General features: G+C 50.0%; 1 protein-coding gene across 2 annotated transcripts; it reads left to right on the forward strand.

Annotated features, from left to right (window-relative positions):
- Positions 4,231-20,967, forward strand: RAE1 (ribonucleic acid export 1). Of its 2 annotated transcripts, none has more exons than XM_005673037.3 (12): positions 4,231-4,422; positions 7,542-7,638; positions 8,186-8,290; positions 9,661-9,753; positions 12,678-12,764; positions 14,010-14,096; positions 14,203-14,274; positions 15,729-15,836; positions 18,465-18,571; positions 18,651-18,726; positions 19,284-19,478; positions 19,880-20,967. In XM_005673037.3, exons 2-12 carry the CDS (start codon positions 7,549-7,551, stop codon positions 19,964-19,966), a joined length of 1,107 nt encoding a protein of 368 aa, XP_005673094.1. In that variant the 5' UTR covers positions 4,231-4,422; positions 7,542-7,548; the 3' UTR covers positions 19,967-20,967.

The following is a 21,887-nucleotide window of genomic DNA, read 5'->3' on the forward strand; positions in this document are numbered from 1 at the left end:
AAGGCTTGCAGATACATTCAGCTCGGATAATTAAATTCATTTCCAGTTTATGATTAGAAGTTTACTTAGGAGTTCCTGTCGTGGCGCAGTGGTTAACGAATCCGACTAGAAACCATGAGGTTGCGGGTTCAATCCCTGGCCTCGCTCAGTGGGTTAAGGATCCGGTGTTGCCGTGAGCTGTGGTGTAGGTTGCAGACGTGGCTTGGATCCCGCGTTGCTGTGGCTCTGGCGTAGGCTGGCAGCTACAGCTCCGATTGGACCCCTAGCCTGGGAACCTCCATATGCCACGGTGCGGCCCAAAGAAATAGCAAAAAAGACAAAAAAAATAGAAGTTTACTTAAAATAATTTTCATTTATTTGAGAAATGAAAATAGGAGAGCAAAACGTACTGGCCTTTGGCTTCACTCCCCATCTTTATTAGATGCAGACGAAAAGTTCATGTTAGTAGCTATTTGGGACCCATCTAGAATTCTGATTCTTAAGATTTGTTTCTAAAAAGGATTACTGTAAAATAGGCAGCTCTTTAAAATGGCAACCGACCACAGACATCCCCTCTTTCATCTGTATTTATTTTTAATATTTCCATAATTTTAATCAAGAAAGAACATTTATATTGGAATCTGTTTATAATTAAAGTGAACAAAAACTGGTGCAAACAAAAAAAGATTTCAGAGAATCTTGCGTTTTCCTTAAGGGCTCATAATCACCCTCAAAATAAAACTCTTACAATATCCCCAGGTTTCTGGGAAATTTAACTGTCGTCATTGATGATGCTAATTGATTTCAGAAGTCATGATTTCTTGGGGAAAAAAAATTGCACCTTCAACAAAGAAGGCAAAAAACACTCCAGGATTTTCATATATCTCTTCCTTAGGTCTTCTTGGAGCTATTTGATGTAGATACCTGCTCAGTGGTGGTGAAAAGAACAGAAGCTGTCAAAGCTAAGCTAGGTGTATACGTATATTTGAACATATTTGAACAACGAGATGTTTTTGTAGTAACGATGGAGAAATGTTACTTCGGCTTGGACTGCTGTTCACCATTAAAGGTTATGTATGCGAGAAAACAATCTTGTAACAACAAGCCAAGGTCTCCCTCTGCTGGCAGAAGCTCTGCTGCTCTTTCACATCCTTTCACTCCATCGGGTGGTGGGCATTGCTTTAAAGATATTTTCAAGTCCTTGTTTTCAAGAAGGGGGTGGAAGAGTCTGAGATACAGCAAAAGGCTGGGAGAACCATGAGGCTTTCTGGGCGAAGCGGAGTATTTTCAGACAGGAACCCGTTTTGTACCATCAGCTTTGGATGCCCCCCGTTCCTTGTACAGCTACACTTAACGTGTGCTTTGTTGCATCCGAGCTGTTTACAAAACCTTAAGATAACATATTGGGATTTTTTTTTTTAAGAACAGAATTAGAGATGACTTCAAATGAAAAATAATTGATTATAAACATATTAGTTTCAATGCATCCAGAAATGGAATACAAACTGTAGTCATTCATAAGTATTTCCTTGTGTTGGAGTTCCCATCATGGAACAAATCCAGCTGGGAACCATAAGGTTGCGGGTTTGATCCCTGGCCTCACTCAGTGGGTTGAGGATCCGGCGTTGCCGTGAGCTGTGGTTTGGGTCACAGACACGGCTCGGATCTGGCGTGGCTGTGGCTGCGGTGTAGGCCGGTGGCAACAGTTCCGACTGGCCCCCTAGCCTGGGAACCTCCATATGCTGTGGGCGCGGCCCTAAAAAAGGATAAAAAGACAAAAAATAATAAATAAATAAATAAATATTTCCTTGTATAAAAACTGCAGAAGGGTTCACTAATGTGAACGATAGTCATGACCAGAATTTAATTTTAATTGCTTTTTATTTTTAATTTTCACCTTTACTTTATGGCTCAATCATCATACCCATGGAAACAGATTGTTTTGATCCCCCTTCTTGTTTCCGGGGGGGGAGGGGAGTGAGGTGACACCACAGTCTGCCAACTGTGGAAGTGTAAAGTCACGGTCTGAAGGGCAGGCCTCCTGCATCCCAAAACGGGGATAACAACAGCAATGGTACCTGCCCTATAGTGTCATTGTGAGGACAAGTGTGTGTGAATAACATCCCTTAGAAAAAGTCAGGGAATATTAGTGTTAGGCTTGGGTACACATGCTGCTACTTTTCTTCCACTGATGGCGTGTGCAAAAGCAGCTTGTCGATTATATATCCCTAAACAGCAGAAAGATTTTTTTTTAGTATACTGATTAAGCAGTATTATACAAGAATCTGTACCATAAGAGAGGCTTCTGGAAGATTCCTTCTGCATGGAAAATATAATTCAACAGATATCAAACACCAACATATGTAAGGCTGTGCTTGGTGCTGTATACATGGGCGTAAGACACAAAGTTCAAAATCTAGGAAACTAGACAAGGCAAATACACACAATCTTATGAAACAGTATATATGCACTGAGAGAGTTTGGGGAGATTGCAAGAGAGATGGTATAAGAGGATCCATTGGGGACGGAATGAGGAAAGGTGTCACTGAGGAGGGAGGACCTGTCAGAGATGATTCCAAGATTTTGCTGGTAGGAAAGTCGGTAGAGGACAGACTTCACCGGCTCTACTGCTTAACAGCTGTGTGATGTCTGGCAGGTCGAGTTACCTCCCTCAGCCTCAGTTTCCTTTTCTATAAAATGGACATTAGGAAACCTACCCCAGAGGACTGCTCAGAAAATTACAGGAGAGGGAGCAGCCAGTGCTTAAACAAGCTATTATTATTATCCTTGTTTAGACTAGAGGTTCTGAACCTTGGCTGTATCTTAGAATCACTTGAAGCGTTTTTATTTTTTTAGTTAACAATTTTTTTTTTCAGAGTTCCCATTTCGGCTCAGTGGAAACAAATCTGACTACCATCCATGAGAACGCAGGTTCAATCCCAGGCCTCACTCAATGGGTTAAGGATCCGGGGCTGCCATGAGCTGTGGTGTCGGTCGCAGATGCTGCTCAGATCTGGCATTGCTGTGGCTGTGGTACAGGCCCTCAGCTGCAACTTCCATTCAACCCCTAGCCTGGGAACCTCCATATGCTGCAAGGGTGGCCCTAAAAAGGCAAAAAAAAAAAAAAAAGAAAGAAACGTTCTTTTTAGGGCTGCACCTGAGGCCTATGGAAATTCCCAGGCTGGGGGTTGAATCAGAGCTAAGCTGCAGCTGCCAGCCTCTGGGTCATAGCAACCACAGAAACACTAGACTTGAGCTGCATCTGTGACCTACACCACAGCTTGTGGCAAACCACTGAACGAGGCCAGGGATCAAACCCGCATCCTCATGGATACTAGTCGGGTTAATAACCTGCTGAGCCACAGCAGGAACTCTGAGAGCTTTTTAGAAATATTCTCTTAGTTCCACCCCAGACCAACTAAATCAGAATCTCTGAAGATGAGACCTAGGCATTACCATTTTTTAAAAGCTTCCCCAAGTGATTCCAAACACCTCGTCTAGATCCTTGGTGTTTAACTGCGGTCCATAGCCTGGAACTTCAGCTGGGAATTTGCTTGAAATGTTGGTTCTCAGGCCCACACTGAACCTTCTGAATCTGCATTTAATAACAAGGTCCCGTGGATCCTAAGGCTCCCTGCAGATATCAAGGCTTTTGGTATGCAGGCCACACTAAGTAGTAAAGAAGGTTCAGTGTGTTGAACGGTAACCTTAGGAAATTCCTATTTTTCCTTCCTAAAGGAGGAAAAAGCAACCAACTGAAATATTGAGTTGGCACGTGTGCATCCTAACAGCCCCTTATCATTCCCGTGGACCTTACACTTAGCAAAAGTCCTTCTTGTGTGTTTCTTCACTTGAACCTAATTAAGAATAGCCCTGGAAATTAAGCATCATTATCCCCATTTTACGGCTGAAACTGAGGTCCAAAGAGCCTGGACGGCTCAAGATACCCCAGCCGCAGTTATGGAGGCCAGAGTAGACCAAGCAGCGTCCCATCAGCCTCTGGAAGATTGACCGCAACCAGGATTCTGCTCCACTTGTAATTCACAAGAGAAAATTCTAACTACCCTTAACCAGCCCCGGCTGTGGATTGATCTGAGTGGTCGCTGGGCAACCGAGTTGGCTACACCAGCTTTGGACCAATCTGCAAACTGCTGGCACAGGGACTTCTTCTTGGCGTCATTAGCACTTCTGCGCATGTGTAATTACCTTGAGGGGGCGGAGCTTCCCCTTCCTTCCGGATGACACCGGAAGTGCCTCGTGGGTGCATGCGCAGCGGCCCCCACGGTAAATAGGGCAGTTTTTAGGCCAGCGTGAGACCTCGAGGTCGGAAGATAACTGTCGCTGCCGCCTTGCCTTCGCCTCGTCCACGCCCGAGCCGGGTCACAGGCTCCTGAGCTCTTTCTGCTCCCCGTCGTCGGCTTCCCTCCGCGGCGCGACTCTCAGGTAGGCCCTGTGCTGCTTCCCCTCGTTCCCCGCCGCCATGGCGCGGTAGGCCGGCCCCCCGGCGGAGTGCGCCCCGCCACGGGGTGCTGGGGCACGAGCCGGGCTGTTAGCGGGTTTCATTAGTGGCCGCTGGGAGGGACGTCGGGGCTGGACGGGTCACCTCAAGTCTAAGCCTCTCGTTTTTTTTGTTTTGTTTTTTGTGATTTTTGTGTGTGTGGGGGGGGGAAACTGAGGCTCCGGGAAGGGTCACAGAATTGACGGCAGCCCTTGCCGCCTTTGCTCTTCCTCGTTACTTGTCTGGCTTCTCATCCGACACAAGCTACCGCCTCGGAGATCTTCCCAGGTCCTGCTACACAAGGGCGTCCCTTTCTAGTCTCTGCCACGTCAACCCGCTTGATCTCCTTTGTTGCACTTACCACTCTGAAACTAAGTCTGTTTGTTTCTGTCTTCCTCCGCCAAGTGTGTGTTATATTCACGTGCACACACACTGCGCCCAGGCAGGTATCTGGGAAACGCCAGCCGCTTTGGGCCTGGTGTATATTGGGGAAGCATCCAGGCAGCTCTCTGGCGTTCTCCTCGGGAGGGGATTGGTTGAAACAAATTCCGGGTGGTAACCGGTACTACTGGGAAGAAGGCGGGGGTGTGTGGAGGGGTGGAGATCTTGCTTTGGGAAGAAGGCAGGCAAGCCTCGGAGGAGGTGACTTTGTTAAAAAAGATGCTTGTAGCAGCTTTATGGAAGCGGCGCAGACTGTAACCCATTTAAAGGGTACAGTTGGGTACACATCGCCGCGGTGCAGTTTTAGACTATTTCCATCACCCCAGAGAGCTCACAGGAGGCATTCGTTTGGATTGGGACCCTAAGATTCACACTGAGACAACTGGGGGTCTGGGAGAGGGCAGATCATCCCAGGCTGAAGGAGCAGCTCATAGGAATCCTCCCAGGCCGGAGGAGTTTGCTGTGTGCACAGGCAGGAAGCCGTCAGCGGGCGGGGCGGGGGCGTCGCACGGAGGGAGCGAGCAAGATCAGGCCAGTTGGAGGTAAACGCGTGTCTTCCGACCTTCTTGAGGGTAGCCTCTGGTCCATATAGGCTGATTAATGCTTAGTGACTGTTGCTCTTTTCCCCTCATTCACCCCTCATTGCAGAAATGCTCTCTCCCACCTTCTGGGTTGAGGAGAAGGGAGGAACAGAAGTTTCAAACACTGTATGTATGAGCTCACGTGGTTTTCATAGCTCCATGAAGTAGATATTAGGGTTTATTTTTAAAAATGAGAAAATCGAGGCTAAATAGTTTGCTCAAAGCCATGTGTTTTTTAGTTCCTTGGTGTTTGCAGAAGCCTTGTCATTCTTTTGTTTGCTGTTTCAGATCCATGTCTTAGGGTAGGAGGCAGAGGTGACCAGCACCACCACATCCTTGTACAGAGTTGCTGAGTTGCTAATGCATTCATAGACCTAGTGGGGCTACACCTGATTGTCTTTCATGGGGTGTAGCTTGGGAAACTCAAACACCTTCCCCACATCTGTCACAGTTTTCCCATTTGTGTGGTCTTAACAGATACCACTCCTGTCGTATGTCTCTCAGCTACTAGGCTCCTTTGGGGGAGGTTACAGACACAGTGTGAAAATTTGAGAACAATGACAGAATTGAAGTGTGGCCTCAGTGTATGTGAGTCATCAGAGTTCTATATAGTACATAGTCTTTCCAAGTTCCTGTCGTGGCTCAGCGGAAAAGAATCCAACTAGGAACCATGAGGTTGCGGGTTCAATCCCTGGCCCCACTCACTGGGTTAAGGATCGGCATTGCCGTGAGCTGTGGTGTAGGTTGCAGACATGGCTTGGATTTGACGTTGCTGTGGCTGTGGCATAGGCTGGCAGCTGTAGCTCTCATTGGACCTCCAGCCTGGGAACCTTCATATGCTGAGAATGCGGCCCTAACAAGAAAAAAAAAATAATAGTAAAATTAAAGAAGACATAGACTTTCTTCCTGGAAGGAAAAAAGGGAAAGCTGTTTATGACCCACTATGCACTAGACACTGCACTTGCTGTGTGTAATGTGATTTATCTTCAGAGCAACCCTGGAGAAGGTGTTAATATGCTCCGTGTTTGCAGAATAGGGGAAATGGGGCTTGATGAGACTAGGGTCCCAGCTGTGGTAAGTGGCAGAGGCATGATTCTACCCCTTCTAGACTGTGGTGCCCAGGAAAAAACTCCAAGTGGGGGGATTCTTGCAGGTCAGATGTCCAAGGCATAATGCCAAACCTTTCAGTGCCTAAGGAGGACAAAGTGGATTACTTTTAAAACCTTCTACACAATTGCTACCAGGACTGGTGGCTTTTCTAAGTAACTTCATGCAGAGACACTGACCTGAACCAGAGTGTGGAAGTTGGTGAGAAGCACGTGAACTGTCACAAGTGAGAACGGGAAGAGTGGCGCCTTCTGCTGCTTTACTGTTATATCTGGGCGCTCAGCACGGTGTCTCTGACTAGATGGAATGAGTGGATTTATTTCACAGCTGGTGATCGAAAAATACTCTGCTGTGATGTATCAGCAGTGGTTAATTCATGATGACAGTTGTAAGAAGAAAGCTGGATGTGGGGTGTATGGAATCTTTGGAATTTTCTACCAAAAAACCCATTCTAAGTTTATTTTTTAAAGGGAGTCTACTTACTGCATATTTAGATCTTTTCAAAAACGAGAAGGCTGGGAGTTCCCGTTGTGGCGCAGTGGTTAACGAATCCGACTAGGAACCATGAGGTTGCGGGTTCGGTCCCTGCCCTTGCTCAGTGGGTTAACGATCCGGCGTTGCCGTGAGCTGTGGTGTAGGTTGCAGACGCGGCTCGGATCCCGAGTTGCTGTGGCTCTGGCGTAGGCTGGTGGCTACAGCTCCGATTGGACCCCTAGCCTGGGAACCTCCATATGCCGCGGGAGCGGCCCAAGAAATAGCAACAACAAAAGACAAAAAGACAAAAAAAAAAAAAAAAAAAACGAGAAGGCTGATATCAAGAAGACATTTATTTATTTACTTTTTATTCCCCTTTTATAACCTAATTATCTTTATATTGCTTCTCAATGATATTTATTACCTGAGAAAGAACCTTAACTTTTTCCATTATTTTTTAGGGCCAAAATGAGTCTGTTTGGAACAACCTCGGGTTTTGGAACCAGTGGGACTAGCATGTTTGGCAGCACAACCACAGATAATCACAACCCTATGAAGGTACCTCGTAAAGCTTCATGGGGCTTGCAGCACCTATGCAGGCCAGGTTTCCCATGTCTGTGACAGCGGGAGAGCCCAGGTGGTTTGGGAACTTCCTTCAGGGTGAAAACTCTGGGAGTTTGTCTAGCCTGCCTTCTCAGATGCCAGAGCGCAGGCACTGTGTGTGCCCTGGACTGATGTCCTGTTCCCCCTGATAGCCCCGATCCCCGGAATCACTTGAGGTGCTCGTTAAAACTGCAGGTTCCCAGGACCCAGCCCACAACTGTTGCGTCAGGATTTCTTTGGAAGAGGGGTGGAGGAAGGGGCGCAGGTGTGAACTGGGGGGCTAGCCACAGGTGTGGGCCTGCCTTTGAGAGTGCTGCTTACGGTCCCAGCGGGGCCAGTATTTTCACTGGCTTATTTACACCCCCCCCTTTTTATTAACAAAGTAAGGATGGTCTCATTCAGTCAGTCCTTGAGCACCATTAGGTGTTTAGTGGGAAAGAAAGTAATTTTGAATTAAATTTTGGTGATGCGTATGTTTTAACATGGACTTCTTCCACCCCAGGATATTGAAGTAACATCCTCTCCTGACGATAGCATTGGTTGTCTATCTTTTAGCCCACCCACCTTGCCGGGGAACTTTCTCATTGCAGGATCGTGGGCTAACGATGTAAGTGCTCCTCAAGTGCATGTTCTGTCACTTTTCTTTGTTGGATGGCCACGGTTTTTGCTTTTTGTCCCCCTTCCAAATGAATGAAGCAGAGTTACGGCTTATTCATGGCCTCTTTAAAGAAGTGAGTTTAGAGAGCGTGAACCTTTCCGTGTGGCAGACTTCACTTGTTGCACCAGTTTTTGTTAAGAAAGCAGGATCAGGAGCTCCCGTTGTGGCGCGGTGGTTAATGAATCCGACTGGGAACCATGAGGTTGCAGGTTCGGTCCCTGCCCTTGCTCAGTGGGTTAACGATCCGGCATTGCCATGAGCTGTGGTGTAGGTTGCAGACGCGGCTCGGATCCCGAGTTGCTGTGGCTCTGGCGTAGGCTGGCAGCTACAGCTCCGATTGGACCCCTAGCCTGGGAACCTCCGTATGCCGCGGGAGCGGCCCAAAGAAATAGCAAAAAGACAAAAAAAAGCAGGATCACATGCAGCCTTCAAAAATTCCTACTCTAGTGCAGTATCATGAAGTGTATCCCCAAGTCAGGTGTCGCCTTCGTTGCGAGTAAGCGTCGTCCGTGCTGGTGTACTTAGATTTCCCTCCTGGGCATCCTGAAAATGTTCTTTAGCTACACCGCAAGTCTTGCACTGATGCTACACTTACCAAAAAATGTATCATAACATACAAAAGCTCTGCTAGAAAAACAGGCAAAGGATGTTGAGAAGCACTTTGGAAAAACAGGCACGTGGCCTGTTGGAGTGAACGGGAACCCTTCGACCACCCTCAGACGAATGCATGGTGGCTTCGCCCCTCACCCAGATGAGGGACCTGGGCCAGTTATCTTCCCTGAGCCTCATGTGCTGCTTCAGGATGGCGATGGCAGTCAGTTCCCAGGGTTGAGCTGTTGCAGACATTAATGCACATCACGCACATCAAGTACATCACGGGAGGCGCTCATATCTCCGAAGCGGGATGGCTGAGGCACAGCACAAGCTTCAGGGTTTCTAATGACATCCTCCGGCAGAGCCGTACCAGTTTATCCCTCTACCAGCAGTACAAGTTTCAGCATGTCCTTGGTGGTGCCGAGTGTTACTCATTTTATTTGTGTTAATTTGATAGGGAAAGAGTGTCTATCATGTGGGATTTCTCTTGTGGCACAGCAGGTTAAGGATCCAGCATTGTCACTGCAGCAGCTCGGGTTACTGTGGTGGCACAGGTTCGATCCCTGACCCTAGAACTTCTGTATGCCACCATTGCAGCCCCCCCCCCCACAAAAGCATCTGTTGTGTGAATTTGCATTTATGTGGTTATGGTTGGGAGCGCGGGGGTAAAGCATGTAATAGATCATTACTTGCTGCATTTGCATTCGTTTGTTTTATGACTGTAGGTTCGCTGTTGGGAAGTTCAGGATAGTGGACAGACTATTCCAAAAGCTCAGCAGATGCACACTGGGCCCGTGCTTGATGTCTGCTGGAGTGATGTAAGTTTCATTCCGTTTTTCCTGTTTTCCTCGACAGAAAGTACAGCGTAATTTAGAATGTGTGTGTGTGTGTGTGTGTGTGTGTGTGTGTGTGTTTTATAACCTGAAACACAAATTGCGCATTGTAGGAATGCTGTTTTCTGAATGTAAATGTAATCATTTTTTTGATATAATGTAGTCAGTTGACTTTAGTCATGTTAGCTTTAGTTAGTTAATCGCTCTGAAAGCTTTTCTTGCACTAAAAAACCCATTAGGTCATTGACACATTTTCCTTGAGCAATTCCTGAGACAATTTTTTGAAGCATTTCCTATCTCTAGGTGTGCCCTGAGATTGTGTTGTTTTAAAGTAGGAATTTGGAGTTCCTGTCTTGGCTCAGCAGTTAACAAACCCAACTAGTATCCATGAGGACACGAGTTTGATCCTTGGCCTCGTTCATTGGGTTAAGGATCCGGCATTGTTGTGAGCTATGGTGTAAGTCGCAGACATGGCTCGGGTCTGATGTTGCCTTTGCTCTGGCAGTGGTGTAGGCCAGCAGCTGTAGTTCCGATTGGACCCCTAGCCTGGGAACCTCCATGTGCAGTGGGTGTGGCCCTAAAAAAAAAAGCAAAAAAAAAAAAAAAAGGAACGAAACCCATCAGGGATGGTTAGGTATTTGTGATTTATTTTTCCTGACTTTCTTTACTGATCAGGTAACAGATGAGAGTTGTAAGTTTCGTATAAAGTATGATAAGCAGTAGAGTTAACTGACTCAGGAGTTGTGTTGCTCAACTCGAGCTGGTTGTTGCCATTTACGAGAATGTGTGCATCCTCCCTCCGTCTCCAGCGGAGTTGTGCGCCATCTGGTGGAGGAATCGAAAACGTAGGTGTGCTCTTCTAACTCTGAGCTAAGCTCTGAGAGGCAGGATGCCCTGGTGCTGGGTGGAGGGAGCCCAGAAAGCAGCTGTAAATTTTGGGGGTGCTGTGAATGCCTCACAGCAAGAATTGAGCTGAATCTTAAGAGTAAACCGTCTGCTTGCAGCTTTATGGGCATCACCTCATCCAGTCCAGACCTAGATTCAAATTTTGGCTCTGTCTTCTCTTAAGATTAAGTTAAACTTAATCTCTTTAAACGTGTTTCCTCACTTATAAGATGAAACGAATATTTACGACAGGGAATAACGTTATTTAATTCAAGTAATTGCCATGCAACTGTTCATGCAGGCACTTGGGAAATAGTGCAGGTTGAGGCAGGTAAGGTCGGAAACTCCTGTGCCCGTGGAACTCGTGCTCTCTTAGGGCAGACCTAGAGGAGCAGGAAGGGTTTCAGATCCTAGACGGTGGCGGCTGGATTCGGTCACGTAAAGCGACTAGCATGGCCTCTGTGGGAATGGGTTCATAGATGTGCTTGAGGGAACCTAGTGACCAAAAGGCTGAGCCCAAAGCGGGACCTTCTTGGCTCCAGGGCCCATGCCCTTGACGGCCTCCCTTTTGGGGCTGACAGGAAGGAAGAGAGCTGGCCTGGGAGCGGCGAAGGGCATGCTGGGGAGGAAGGCAGGTCTAAAATGCACGAAGAACCAGACCGACCCTTGAGGCATCAACTGCAAACTCGGTGAGAGCAATTGAGGACGAGGCTCGCCGTGTGGCCACGGCGGGTGGACCTCAGAGGAGCCAGTTGAGAGCACGCCAGAGTCTCACTCCTCTGCTCCAGCCTTTTGATGGATCGGCCTCCGCGTGGATGTGTCCGCTGGGGTCTGGCATCCTGCAGCCGGTAGGATGGGCTTGTTACGAGACGGAGAGGCCGGCGGCTCACTCAGCCTGAGGGCCTGCTCCCTATGTCAGCATCGTTGCGAGGGTTTGTGGAGTTATCCCTACAGTTCATTAGTGCAGTAGAAGCTTTTCTCTCTCCTTTCCAATGGAGAGCTAGTGACTCAAAGGAGAAGACGTTTTTGCTCAGGGAGGAGAGCGGAACCAGAAACTAGCAGGGTAGCTGTGGGGTCAGCGAACTATGGCCCACGGACCACATCTGGCCCGCTGCCTGTTTCGTAAGTGATGTTTTCTTGAAACACACATTCATTTACGTAATGTGTATGGCTTTCGGGTACAGCAGCCCAGTTAAAAGAGGTGCAACAGAGACGTTTTGACCTGCAAAGACTGAAATATTTACTGTATGGCCCTGTAAGAAGGAAATTTGTTGACGACTAGTCTAGATTTCCAACTCGGTACCGTTTTTTCTTTTTAAATTACCTTGTGCTTCAAAACCGACTGGCCTACTTTATGAGTTCCGTTTGTGAATATTTTAAAAACCATTACACAGTGACCAGTAGTTTTTGAAGCTAACATTGGACCACTGATTGTTGTAAATTGGTGTAGTTTTATTGCATTTGCTGTACATGCTATTAGATACTGAGCTGAACAGAAGCAATGGTCGTACGCATGTGTGGAGGGGGAGTGGGAGGAGAGGGAGAGGCGTGAACGTGCAGAATATCTGCGTTGGCAAATCTGCATGGGAGGTTTGTGAGGATTTGTTGTATTATTCTTGCAACTATTGTGAAGGCTTGAAATTGAAGAAAAGAAGAATAAGAAGTTAAGTGACTCCTGGAAGATAGTACACTTTAATCCATGATACACAGGGGCTAGTCCCAGAGGACATGCCAGTGGCCTGGCTGCCTCTGAGACGGTCAGGGGCAGGAGAAAGCCTTCAGTTTTGCTGTGAAACTCTAAATGCCTTTTAATTGTTTAAATCCTATTTACCTATCTCTTGGGGGAAAAAATTTAATGATTAGAGCTAAAAATGTGTTTTGTATATGACAGGGTAGTTTGCAATACACTGGCCCCCAAGTAGTTGGAAAAATGCGATCTGCCTCCGTATGTTCAACCTAATATCTAAATGTACAAGTAGAGGCTTTATTTTTCTTAGGATGCTGGATTTTTTGTTTTATTTTAGGATGGGAGCAAAGTATTTACAGCATCATGTGATAAAACTGCCAAAATGTGGGACCTCAACAGTAACCAGGCGATACAGATTGCACAGGTAATAAAAACACCCTCTGCGTGGAGTTCCCGTCGTGGCGCAGTGGTTAACGAATCTGACTAGGAACCTTGAGGTTGCGGGTTTGATCCCTGGCCTCACTCAGTGGGTTAAGGATCCAGTGTTGCCGTGAGCTGTGGTGTAGGTCGTAGACGCGGCTCGGATCCCGTGTTGCTGTGGCTGTGGTGTAGGTGGCGGCTACAGCTCCCATTGGACCCCTAGCCTGGAAACCTCCATATGCCGCCGGATCGGCCCTAGAAAAGACAAAAACAAAATAAAACAAAACAAAAAAAAAAACCACACTCTCTGCAGAAAGGCTGGGCAGGACGGGGCCCAGGGTTGCAGTGATTGTTTAATTATAGTAATTCTCTGTTATAGGGAAAATGCAGTTGGACTATACCAAATCAGACCTAAAGATGCCAAAAACCTCTTTACCACAAAAAACGACACCGGTCATAACCATTCTCTTTCTTACTGGTATTTCACAAAGTGTTCTGTCGCGGGTCCTCCGCATCCGTGTAGGTGAGGGTGGCATCAGAGGAGCTGGTGACGTTAACGTCTGGAAAAGAAGGTATTACAGCTGCTCCCCAGTGTCACATGTTTGACATTCCAGCCCCTGGGTGTGGCTTTGCTCGTGCCATCATCCTTTGGCCACTTGTTCATGGGACAAGCGCCAGGCACTGACCTTAGGAGTAGAGACACAGCAGTGAGTAGGAGGGACGCGTCCACGTGCCCTGGAGCTTTCGCAGTCCTTGGCGTCTCGTGCGAAGACTGCTGAGAAAAGCAGGAGTGACAAAGATGAGAGCACCTGGGACCGGGGGTCTGGCCTGGTGAGCAACAGCCTCCGTACACTGAGACGTTTGCAGGAAGGTTGCGTAGCCTGAGCTCGCAGTGCCCTGTGCCACAAGCGTCTCCTGATCTCCTGATTCGTGTCATCTAAGCAATACAGTTGTGGCGGGGTTCCCGACGAGTCACTTCTGAGTATCCCCACCTAAGGAAGGGCTTACGTTCACAAACTAGTTCATTATGGTTAAAAGCAAATCAGATTTTGTTAGAATAGGAGGTAGACACGTGCTCTCCGTGTTGCATTGAATGTCTTGGTCCTCAGGCCGGGCGGAACAGTCTTTGGTTGTTGTTTGGTATGACCACAGTATTTAAGGTTTCTTCGCTTTGACTTTCCAGGACCGAAGCTGTGTAGCATATTATTACATTTATCTTGATCGGTTTTGGTTTTTGTCTTGTTGAAAGCATGATGCTCCTGTTAAAACCATACATTGGATCAAAGCACCAAACTACAGCTGTGTGATGACGGGGAGCTGGGATAAGACGTTGAAGGTATGAGATACGGCTGAGGGGCGCATGGCCTGAGCAAGATGGACGCGTCTTCTGAGCTCTGGATGGTCACTTACGGGCTTGTTTTGTTTTTGTTTTGGTCTTTTAGTTTTGGGATACACGGTCATCAAATCCTATGATGGTTTTGCAGCTCCCTGAAAGGTGTTACTGTGCTGACGTGGTAAGGAATTTCTAACTTCATATGTGTGTCCTTAAAAAAAAGGCACTTCTGTAGTTCCTGTCGTGGCGCAGTGGTTAACGACTCCGACCAGGAACCATGAGGTTGCGGTTCAATCCCTGGCCTTGCTCAGTGGGTTAAGGATCCAGCATTGCCGTGAGCTGTGGTGTGGGTCGCAGACACAGCTCGGATCCCACGTTGCTGTGGCTCTGGCGTAGGCCGGTGGCTACAGCTCCTATTAGACCCCTAGCCTGGGAACCTCCATATGCTGCAGGAGCGGCCCAAGAAAAGGCACAAAGACAAAAAAATTTTTAAAAAAGGCACTTCTTACCTTTCGGTGTCTTGCAATTCGTGGGTAATCTCAAGACCCCTCGAGCTTTAATGATAGATGTGGGATGTAGTGTGGACTGCCTCAGTCATCTTAAATCTGTAGGGTTTTGTGCTGCATTTGTTGCAGAATTACTAAAACCAGGTGTCACATTTTTTAGTCACTTGTGTGGATGTACACAGCCACATGCGAAGTGTGGGAAACTGGCAGTGACCTTGCAGTGTGGTACCAGGTCCTTGGTGACTGGCTCTGAGAGGGATAGAAACTGAAGCGCTTTCTTGGAGTTCCCACTGTGGCTCAGCCCCGGGTTAGGAACCTGACCTAGTATGCATGAGGATGTGGGTTCCATCCCTGGCCTTGCTCAGTGGGTTAAGGACCCGGCGTTGCCATGAGCAGTGGTGTGGGTCACAGACGCGGCTCGGATCTGGTGTTGCCGGGGCTGAGGCATGGGCCGGCGGCTACGGCTCCAATTCGACCCCCAGCTTGGGAATTTTATGTGCCTCAGGTGCGGCCCTAAAAAGACCCCCAAAAAGAGAACTTTCTCTTTTGGTTTAGCAGCGAGTCTTCAAGTTTTGTACCAACTTCCCCAGTAGTTTTCCTTTTAGGATTGTCTTAGGAGAAAAGTAAGGATGCAGGTGTTCCTTGTCTTCATGACCTAGTGAAACGTTGGCAGTGGCCCCGGGGCCAGCCAGCCATCCTTTGAGGGGATGGTAGGGCCATCGATGGGGTTCCTGGGGAAATGCACGGGGCTGTACTTGAGAACAGGCTTTGAGTAAAGGATGCAAATTATACAGAAACAAACGTGTAGACACGTGCATGATGTTCAGAAAAGACAGGAGGAAACACACTGTGACGTTAGCGTTTGAAGGGTGGTAGAGGTGACTGAATTCTCTGTTCCTCCGTACATTTTCTAAATAGTTGTGTATTCTATAGTTTAAAAGATGAGTCTCTGAAAAAGATACCAGTGTTCAACTTTCAAATAGGATTTCTCTAGGTTTTCTTGAAATGTGTTAATATCATTGGATTGTTAAACTAAAAAAATTCACTTACATTTGCAACTCTCAAAAAATTCTTTGCTGTCAAAAGCACACCCCACTTTCAGTGTGTCCCTGCTTCCTGCTTTTCTCAGATATACCCTATGGCCGTGGTGGCAACTGCAGAGAGGGGCCTGATTGTCTATCAGCTGGAGAATCAGCCCTCTGAATTCAGGAGGATAGAATCGCCGCTGAAACACCAGGTGAGTCACAAGTCAAATCGGGAAGCTGGTATCTGGCACCTGTCTGGGCAGCTTGTGCCACGTACGGAGATGGCTGTACTTTGAGACCTTCAGAAGGGGGACGTTTTGGATATGAGCACAAATATTGAGCGAGTCAGTCCCATCCTCTCCAAAGGCCCCCTGGGGCCCCCCTGGGTAGCTGGCTGCTGCTCAGTGGACGCACGTCCAGTGGCTCGGGTCCGCCGAAAACCCACAGCTTCGTCTCCAGCTCCGTCTTCCTTGCCGAGGTTCCTGGCCCTTCTCTCTCTTCAGATCCTTTAGCCTTTGTCTCGGCAGATCACGCCGGCCTCTGCTTCAGGGCGGTTGTGAACACCCGCATCTTCCTGCTGCTGAATTAGACCTCCACGCCCCTGCATCTTCCCCGCCTTCCCCACCTGCTTGGTGGGGTCCACGCTCTCCAAAGGCCAGCCTGCCCTGCGGCCACCTCCCTCCCGCCTCTCGCCCGCCCCCGTACCGCTCCTTTGGCGCTGGACCATGCTCAGTCTAAGCCTGGAAAACACACCTCTTTTGACCCCCGCAGCCTCTGCCCCCTCGGTTCCTTTTTCCCTTTGAAGCCAAGTGTCTTATGTGAGCCTTCGTAGTCCCCTTTCCACCCACTCATTTCTCACCCTGCTCCTTTGAGACTTCTGCCTGCATTGCTGCACTGAAGCTGTTTTTGGCGCTGCCACTGGTGGCTTACTAATCGGGAACTCCAGTGGACACCGGGCCACCGTCACGGCGCCACGGCAGCAGCATTCCCTGCTCTTCTTAGTCCATGTTCTCACCCGACCTGGGTTCTGTGACGCCCCCTCACCACTGCCTCTGTCACTGCTTTGCTGTCCTCGCTGCACATTGAGGTTCCCCAGGCGTCTGCCCTTGGCTCCCGCCTTCCCCACGTGCCGCCCCCTGCCGTGGCCTTGGCGCACCTCGTGGGCTGGAGGCAGGGACCCCACGGACCTCGCCTCTGTCCTCCTGGCAAGGATGCCCACTGTCTGACCAGCTCCCTTCCTTGGCTCCCTGTCCAAGCCCAGCAGCAGCCCACGCCAGCCCCAGGGCTGCTTTTGGTAGCTCCCTGCGCGCGGTCTGTGCAGGTGTACGGATGTATGTCTCACACACACACACATATGTGTTTCACTTGTCTTATTTGCTGACTAGGCCGTAGAGGCAGGGCAGCCCCTGGAGCCAGGCCTGACGTGGGAGGCATTCTGTAACGTTTGCTGAGCGAACAAACAACCCCCCCGCCTCTTGTGCTGTCCCCGTGCGCCCGCGCCTCACTGATGGCCCTCCACCCCGGTTGTCTACGCAGGGGTCTCGGGTCCTCGACCCACGCTTGTGCTCTGCTCCGCTCCCAGTCACTGGCCGCCAGGCTCACTGCTGCCCTGCACGTGGTTTTGAATCTGCTCGTTTCCCTCCTCCCCACCTTCCTCGTGGAACACATGGCTTCCGATGATGCCGGGAGTGCGGGTCTGTGCCCGCCTTCATCCGTCCCCCCCAGCACACGTGCCCCACCGTACCTGCCTGAGACCCCGCACTGGACTGCTCGCTTCCCTCGGTCAGGCCCCAGACTTCGGGACGGGACCGGGTCTGGTCTGGCTTTACCTCCTGTCTGGGTGGCCACAGCCTTTGTGTAGGGCTCTGTGCCCGGTGCCCCCTGTCTTGGGTATTTCCTGGACTGTGTGCTGAGCCCAGCGGGGGGGTGGACAGCTTGACCAGCCGTTGGCCCTCCCGTCCCTTACAAACGTGTCTCTTCAGTAATTGTTCTTCCATTTATGAAAGTAACAGGTGTTTTTCATTGTTGTTTTTCTGTTCCGTAAGTGGCACAGAAATTGAGGTACTTGTGCTTTCCCTTCACTCAGGGAATGTGCCTGCCCTGCAGGTGTCACAGTGACAGGCGCCCTTTCCCCCCAGCGTGTGCTGACCCCGCCCCAGTGCCGCTCAGCTCAGATGCTGTACTGTCCAGGGTGGCCGGTCCCTTGGTTTGGCCGGGCTGTCACCACCGGAAGGAGGAAGTGAGGACCGCGGGGGCTCCAGCCCTTGCTCCCCTGCCCCAGGCTGGGCTGCCGGCTCTGCGGTGGGATCTTCTCTCCCAGAGTGCAGGAGACCCTCCTGGGCCCCTCAGACTCGGGGTTGGATCAGGTGCGGTGTCTGGCATAGCACATTCACCTTTAGACGGTTCTGGCTGCACCCACTGTACCCGGGACCCTCGTTCCCCTGGGCACGTCGGGCACACGCTACGTCCCTTCTCCAGCTGGGGACGCAGAAGCTCGGGGATGGTGGGTGACTTGCCGGAAGGCGCCTGCTGGGTCAGCGGTGGCCTGCGAATCTGAGCGGCAGCATCCTCCCACCCCAGCAGGGGGCCGGGGGCCGGTGTCCTGCTGCAGTGACCGCCCCTAGATGGGAGCACGTGCTCCTCCGTCTGTTGACAGAATCACGTGGCTGAATAAAAAGAGAGTCGTGCTGACGGGAGGAACAGAAAACCCTTCTTCACCCCGTTTGAGACATGGCCCCGGTTCTTTGAAAACCTCCAAGGGTAAAGGCGTCTCCCTTCACCTTAGCTGTGGAGTCCTGCGCTTTTCGTCGTGGTGATGTCTTTTTCCCCCCAAACTGTAGCATCGGTGTGTGGCCATTTTTAAAGACAAACAGAACAAGCCGACCGGTTTCGCCCTGGGGAGCATCGAGGGGAGAGTCGCCATTCACTACATCAACCCTCCGAACCCGTAAGTGAGGCCCCAGCCGCCGACATTCTCGCTTGAGATGCTCATTGAAGGAAGACTAAGCCGGGCCTTTGTTTTTCAGCGCCAAAGATAACTTCACCTTCAAGTGTCATCGCTCTAACGGGACCAACACGTCCGCTCCGCAGGACATCTACGCGGTATGTTTTCAGAAACTTGGGCCCTGAGAATGTGTCTAGAAACCAGACCTGGAAGTGGGTGGCTGAGTCATTCGGGGATCACAGAAGCTCGCCGGCAGTGTGTGTGCTCGTGTGCGCACATCAGCAGCGGAGGCAGGGGATCAGGTTGCTGTTTGCATGAACACGGTGACTGTTTTTGTTCTCTCTCCGCCGCGAATGCGAGCTTGGGCGATGGGGCGCGCCCCCACCCTGTGGGCGCCGGTAGATCGTTGATGCCCTCAGCTAAAACCCAGACGTGGCTGTTTGCTAGAAAAGAAAGAGGCGTTTTCCTGAGGTTCGCTCCTTGGTGGCACGAGCTGCAGGCTTGGTAACTTCTGCTGACTTGTGTATTTATCAAAAGATCCAGTCTGGGCTGCCAGTCGGTTCCGAAAGCGTGGCCAGTTCTCCTGGGACAAGCGGCGGCCAGCCCAGTGAGATGACCGCTCGTTTCATTTCCTGACTCAGCCGGGAAGTGTGCGTCGGGAAAAGCTGCTCTCTTCTCCTTCCCCTGCCTCGTTGTAAGTCTCGATCCCTTGTAGGTAAACGGGATCGCATTCCATCCTGTTCACGGCACCCTTGCAACCGTGGGGTCTGATGGTAGATTCAGCTTCTGGGACAAAGATGCCAGAACAAAACTCAAAACTTCGGAGCAGTTAGACCAGCCAATATCGGCTTGCTGCTTCAATCACAACGGAAACATATTTGCCTACGCTTCCAGCTACGACTGGTCAAAGGTGAGCATTCCAGGCCCTCGTGGGCACCCTCAGCAGCAGAGCCAGGCTCTGGAGTTGGAAGGCCTGGCGTCGCAGGCTGAGCATTTGCGCGGGGAAATGGCAGGGCCTCCCTCTCAGCCTTTGCCTCAAACGTGCCTGTCAAGTGCTTGGTCAGCGATGCCCGCGGACATTGGGAGAGAGTGGGAGGGCAGTGCCGTGCCCGGCTGGAGGGTGGCAGCGCATGCCATGGAGCTTTGGGGCGTGGCGCCAGGCTGGAGGGTGGCAGTGCCAGGTGATGGAGCTTTCCGGCCCTGTGCCAGGCTGGAGGGTGGCAGCGCCAGGTCATGGAGCTCTTGCCAGAGGCATTGGCTTTTTGTTTACCGTTTGATCGATTTTTAAGATCCGTGTTTTTTTCCCTGTAGGGACATGAATTTTATAATCCCCAGAAGAAAAATTACATTTTCCTGCGTAACGCAGCTGAGGAGCTAAAACCCCGGAATAAGAAATAGTGGCTGGAGCCCTGTGGGTCGTCCAGAGTGTTCTCTCCACTCTGCTTCGTCTGTGTGTGAACTTGGGTCCCAGCTTCGGTGGGTTGTCAGCCATGAATGTGGATTTCAACCCCTGGAGGAAACAGTGTCGTCGTCCAGCAGTCAGGAGCCCAGCAGCTGCAGGGACTGCCCGTCTCCACTGCCGGCTGCAGCGTCCTCTGTCGCTGGAAGGGACAGATTATCACGGAAGTTCTTAGGTTCATGTGGGCAGCCGCCAGGGATTTTGCGGTCTTCGCTCAGCAGTGTGTGTGTTGGGGAACACTGGGCAGCGTCCTGAGAGCCTGTACTGTATTTTATAATAAAGTATTTTGAAGATCACCTAAGCTCCCTTTGTGCGTCTCCTCTGCTCCGCCCCCCCCCCCCCCCCCGAAGCTCTGAGTGGCGGTCCTGCTCGGTGTCATTTTGGGCTTTGACTGGTGGTTGCAGAGGCCCTTTGCACGTGCAGGGGTCTTTCCCCCCACCCCCGCTCCGGCCGGGAGAGCGGGGTCCCCGGCTGGGCCGCGGCCCTGGAGCAGTGGGGGGCAGAGTTTGAGCGTGTCTTGCCTTTGCTCTCTGCGTTCCCGTTTTTGACCTCCCCATCTGTTCAGCTCTGCTGGGCGGATGTCCTGGTGGCCAGAACAGAGTGTCCCTGCTCTGAGGGACAGGCCTCTGGGAGCAAAGCCCGGTGAGGGACACTCATGTGGCCTTCAGGTTAGAACCCCAAGTAGAAGCCCTTTCCTCCCACCCCGCCCCCCACCATAGTTCAGGGGTGTAGCTTTGTGATTTTGTGGAATTCAGAATTTCTGAGGAGTGTCCATAATGACAATCTTTTGTCTTTGACCCTGTGGTTCCAAATGCTTCTTTTGCGTGACTCTTTGGGGCTGATATGTAAGCTGACTTGCCGAGTGTGGCAATCTGGTGTTGATAGTGCTGTAAGATGTTTCCCTACTCATAAAAGACAAAATAAAGTTTTCTACTGCAAGAGATTGCCTGCACTCAGTGGTTTAAATTCTTTGGTAGTCAGATCACAGATGAATTCAAACCATCATAACTCTTAGTGTGAAAAGTTTTGCTTTTTTTTTTGTTTTGGGGGTGGGGGAGTTTGAGAGCGAAAAGGACAGGTGTACTAGAAAAAGTCTTCGTTTTCAAGTTAACTGTCATACAGTTCTTTTCCTTCCCTTTCTGAATCAGCCCTGCAGCCCGTGGCCTGTGTGTGCGAGCAGATAAAGCAGGCAGGAGGGGCTGCTGTGAGGACAGAGCCAAGCCCGTCATCTCAGGAGGGAGGAAGAGCTGTACCACTTGGAGTGTAGCTGCAGGTCCATTCTTTTTTCCAAGGCGTGACCGGCTCTGCTTGAACATGACCACAAAGGAGTGAATCTTAAGTCATGAGCCAGTCAGAGCGTCTCCTTCTCCAAGACTGGCTTTGTCCCATCACCGAGGGGAGAGTTTTTTCTCATGGGCACATTTAAGACATTTGCTTAAGGCTGAGGTTGGATTTGGGGCTGCCAAGGAACCAGGAGCAAGCCAGCTCCTTGCTGCTCCCAGAATGTGGATCCTGGCAGACTCATTTCTCGGCCTAGAAGCCAGAACATAAAAGCGTGTTGTACGTTGGCTGATGAGCCTATAAAATACGTGTTGAAATCATTAAACTTGCTAAGATATCTGTCTTCGTGTTTCCTCAAAGGTGTGTGGAGTCTTTGAGGAAGTCTGCCCCTTAGACCTCCTCATCGCTGCGGCAGGCACAGTTCTGAAAATCGCATACAGCAGGTGCTCGATAGGTCGTCATAAATTTGATGGCATCTTCTAGTTTGGAAAGAGACAAGTGTATTATCGACTGTTTAATGTGTGTGACGTCATTCTGCCGTTAAAAATGTACACCCCATTAGAGTTCCTGCTTTCACTG

Source organism: Sus scrofa, chromosome 17 (genome assembly GCF_000003025.6).
Source record: "Sus scrofa isolate TJ Tabasco breed Duroc chromosome 17, Sscrofa11.1, whole genome shotgun sequence".
Lineage (NCBI taxonomy): Eukaryota > Metazoa > Chordata > Mammalia > Artiodactyla > Suidae > Sus > Sus scrofa.